The sequence below is a fragment of the Lycium ferocissimum genome, chromosome 2, assembly GCF_029784015.1.
Source record: "Lycium ferocissimum isolate CSIRO_LF1 chromosome 2, AGI_CSIRO_Lferr_CH_V1, whole genome shotgun sequence".
Taxonomy (NCBI): Eukaryota; Viridiplantae; Streptophyta; class Magnoliopsida; order Solanales; family Solanaceae; genus Lycium; species Lycium ferocissimum.
Window position 1 is genome coordinate 24,323,852 of NC_081343.1, and position 4,349 is coordinate 24,328,200.

General features: G+C 36.6%; 1 protein-coding gene across 1 annotated transcript; it reads right to left on the minus strand.

Annotated features, from left to right (window-relative positions):
• Positions 1-1,828: 1,828 nt before the first annotated feature.
• On the minus strand, positions 1,829-3,553 carry LOC132034221 (nascent polypeptide-associated complex subunit beta-like). The gene is made up of 5 exons (XM_059424511.1): positions 3,098-3,553; positions 2,701-2,849; positions 2,554-2,610; positions 2,249-2,287; positions 1,829-2,176 (listed from the first exon to the last, which is right to left on the minus strand). Exons 1-5 carry the CDS (start codon positions 3,163-3,165, stop codon positions 2,001-2,003), a joined length of 489 nt encoding a protein of 162 aa, XP_059280494.1. The 5' UTR covers positions 3,166-3,553; the 3' UTR covers positions 1,829-2,000.
• Between the last annotated feature and the right edge of the window lie 796 nt (positions 3,554-4,349).

Sequence of the window (4,349 nt, forward strand, 5' to 3'; positions counted from 1 at the left end):
ATTTTCCCCCATTTCGAACTTAGACATTTCATTCTCATGTTTGGAACTTAGGACCTCTGTTTTGAGAGATTTTGGAGGGATTTTTACAAGATTCTTCGCGGGGTAAGTTTATAACCTTCCTTTTATTATTCTACTTTGACCTGGTTTGTATATTTTGGTTCAAAATTATAATATAGAAGTATTAGTGTCTATGGACTCATATGCTAAAGTAGAATCCGTATTTCAACAAATTGGGATCATCCCGAGGCTCTACGGAAGGGAAAATTTTTGTTCTGAGCGTCACACTCCAAATCAAGTAAGTTGAGATCTTACTTGACTCTATTTAACACACGTGGTTGGTTAAAATAAACCAATAAAAAGGGAGTAATGGAAAAATAAAAGGGATCTCCTACCTTTGAAGTGACGAGCACTTGTATTGGCAACTATGCCATGTTATAGGAATTTGTGTAGGATTGAGTCTTATAGTCCGGCCTGAATGCCCGGATCTCGTACCTGCGAGTACTTGTATTAGCGACTGCGCCATGTTATAGGAATTTGTGTAGGATCGAGTCTTATAGTCCAACTTGAATGCCATGCTTTGGGCATTAGCTGATAGCTCAGATTGTTGTACGTGAATTGTGATTGAGCCTAACCGGCTAAGTATTGAGATTGGAAGCCTAAGGTGGCTATGAACCCGATGGAAAATGATTCGAGGTGGTGTATGGAGACGTCTGTACTTACCTTTGAGAGGTTATAGAACACCTAGAAAATTCCATTATTGTATTTGTTAACATGTGTATGTGATTTGGTTGAAGGCCTAAACTTCTTTATTTCATTCTCTCACCGATTATTAGGACACGTTCTTAGATTCGCACAATAATGACTGGGGATGACGTAGCGTGGCATGGTGTGAGAAGATGTCGTTTGTTTTTTCAACATTTGAAAGTATAAAACTTATCCATATTTAAAAATTAATACATAGAAATTCCATAAGAGACTATTAATCTAACTACATCAATAAATTATTTCTAAAAAAAATATATGATGGTTGGTAGTGGTAATTGTTGGTAGTAATTAGTGATTGTTGTGGCAATGGTGGTTGGTAGTGATAATCGTAAATGATGGCTAGTGGTGGTGATAGTTAATTGTAGTGATTGACAACGATGGTGGTTGTGGCTGATAATGATGGGCGGCGACGTCGTAGTTGATAATGGTGGGTGATGGAGGTAGCGTTGAATGGATGGAATAGATGAGCTACCATCTTTATAGAAACCTTTAAATAGATACTAATGATATCAAAACTGTTACCGATCTTAAATCATTTATATTTATTCAGACCCATTAAATGGTTGTAAGCTAAAAAAACAAATATGCTTAATAATTAAGATCCGAATGATTATTCTTTAAACCTAAAAAACGAAATTAATAAGTAAAATCTGAATGATTGAAATTAAAATATTTATTAAGTGCAAACAAACAATACCTAAAAGCCCGCAACAACTTGCCGAGGATTGGAGCTTGTATGATTTATCCAAAGGGAGAGTCGAGGCAAGACTAACTACCGCGTTTAAAGTAGCATTCCAAAGGTCGGCTGCCTAGGTGAGACAACAAAATAATCTAACTGAAGGAGTTAAAGTGTCAAGATGGCTAGGTAAGCAAGCAATCCACTACGTGAGCTACCAACTCAAAGTTCCCTTTTTTCTTGCTTTGTTTTGTCAAGACAAACATAGAGCTTAAATTTTTTAACAGGCGTCCTCCTTCAGTAGGAATAGGCATCCAGACGAAGCTATAAAGTTGAAGGCTTGTTACTAAAGGACTTTGCTTAAATTGAATAAAGAGTGTGTCGAGCTAATCCAAAGATTCAGCTCTTAGAAGGCCAAAGTAGCTTACTAGCAAAACCATTTTGATGTACTTCAGAGTTGTCACAATCAAAATCAAAATAGAACAATCAACTAAATTAAAAGGATTCAAAACGTTGAGTTGGAGGGTTGATACAAAATTTAATTTTTTTTTTTTTTTTTTTAAGTGTGACCCTCCTCAGCAGCGGCTGCTTCAAAGGTTTGACCAGCCACAAGTTCCGGCACCTCATCATCATCATCCTCCTGTGCTGCAGCAGCACCTTCAGGCGCCCCGGCGCCAGGTGCTTGCTTCTGGAACTGCTCCGCTAGCTTTTTCAAATTCTCCAAATTATCAGGGCCTGAAAGTAGTGGTTTTTAAACAGTCAATGGAATGTCTGCCTGCATCTTATTCAAAATAAAGGACCACTTACCCAACTGGTGAATAATTTGAGGAAGAATATCCTGCAACTCTGCGATAGGAAAGAAATAAGGCTTAGAAACTCATATATGTTACAGAGAGACTGAGAAACATATTTGGAATAGCACATGAGACAAATCAGGAAACACAAATATCATCAAAAATCAAGGTTCTTTTAAAGTTGTTCCAGCTAAAGTATTGAAGTTTCATAGTTCTTTTTGTTCGAACATAGAACTAGAGGCAACTTACAATGTTATTTTAGAAGTACTGCTAGCTTCTAAATCATAATTAAGTTGCAATGAAAGAGAAGAAACATACTCTTTGTCTGAGGGGAACCAGTAACAACCCAAGTGTTTGCAGCAATAGAGGCTTGAACTGAATAATAAATGAAAAGAAACAGTTAGTATGTAGTGAAATGGATGACTACTAATCGAAGAACACTGCAACAGAAAAATGTATTTTTACCTTTGGGGTTAATAAATTGGATAACTACATCCTCCTTGAAAATGTTAACCTCTTCGATAGCAGGAATAGCATTCACCCCAATTCTTTTCAGGGTGCTTTGGAGTCTCTTGTCATCTGTTGTAGTTGTCTTGTGAACAGCCTTCTTTTTTCTGCACAATAAGCAGACATTAAACAAAAATCAGAAAGGGCTATGCGCACGGTCAGGAGGTCCTCTCCTTCCCATTTTCTTTTCCTGTCATGGTCCTTTATTTTATTTAGGCAACAGCACCCATTGATTGTATTGTCATTAGGAAACAAAATAATCAGAATTCTTTCAGCTTCCACCAACAACATAAAGAAGCTGCTGTATCCATATCTCTCTAGTGGTAGTAACATCAAACATTCAAAAGAAACAAACCTTCGCATGGTTCCCTTACCACCGGTCCTAACCGAACCGGCCATCTTACGTAGCTTTTCTACATTCATCTGTTCCAGACAAATACAGAAAATTAGTCTATCTTAATAAACAAACTCTCACCCCGAATGCTAATACGAAATTTACAAATTTGCAGAATATGACCAATAATTAAAATAATCCTGCAATAAATCCCAAGAAACGGGTCATTTCCACTTTTGCCTCAATTTTGTGGTGGTCTATTAGTTTTGCCCATCAAGACAAACAACTTTTTTCGCGGGGCATAAGTTTATATTTTCGCATCATAATATCCCACAAGTTATGCCCCGCGCCTTAAAGAACTTATGCCCCGCTAGGGATAAGTGCGATTTTGAAGGACAAAAATGAAAGACCAGCCCATTAGAAGGGCGAAACATGCAATTTCCTCCGTGAAAACTATCTCCAGAAGAAACATATAGTACTGAAACAATAGATTTTTGAGCTCAAAGGTTGAAAGTCAAGCACATTTTACATGAATATTAAATTAATGGTAGGAAGCAGGTAAACAAGAACATAAATACCTAACACTTGAGTATATTAATAGTAAGAGTAACAATAAAATGGTTACATAAACAACAGAATTGTTTTGTTATCTACATATATCCAGCAGAATTTCTCCCTCACTTTTCAGAACACAAAGCATATTGGAAATCAATTTAGAATGCAAAACGGATAAAACTGAAACCTTTTCATAAATCTAAGGAAAGAAAACCCTAGACATGAGCCCATAACATACAGATTCATGGAGAAGAATTGGAAGAGTATAAGAGATATGTCAATCAGCTTATACTAAACATAAGAATCAAACAAACCCGTAAACATATACAGAAACATATGCATTAAAATCAATCAAAAACAAAAAAGTGAAGAAGCTATGAGGCAAGTCTTTGAGGGAAGCAAGAAGAAATAGGTGACCTTGAGTTGAGAAGAATAAAACCCTAGAGCAGCAGAGCGTGGAACAGAGGAAGAGCAAAAGGGTATGGCTAGGCTGCCCGTAACTTTATCCTATTACCCAACCCTATCAAACTCTGCGCATTTCCAACATTGCCCTTCGCTTTTACCCGCAATCACCTTTATACCCTCTCCTAATCACATTTTAAAACGTTCCCTTCTTTTTATCTTAGTGAAAACATTCCCCGTCTTCATTTTTTGGTGCCATTATTTTTCTTTTAAAAAGAATCACACATTTTTTTATGTTTCAAATAATATAATCTTA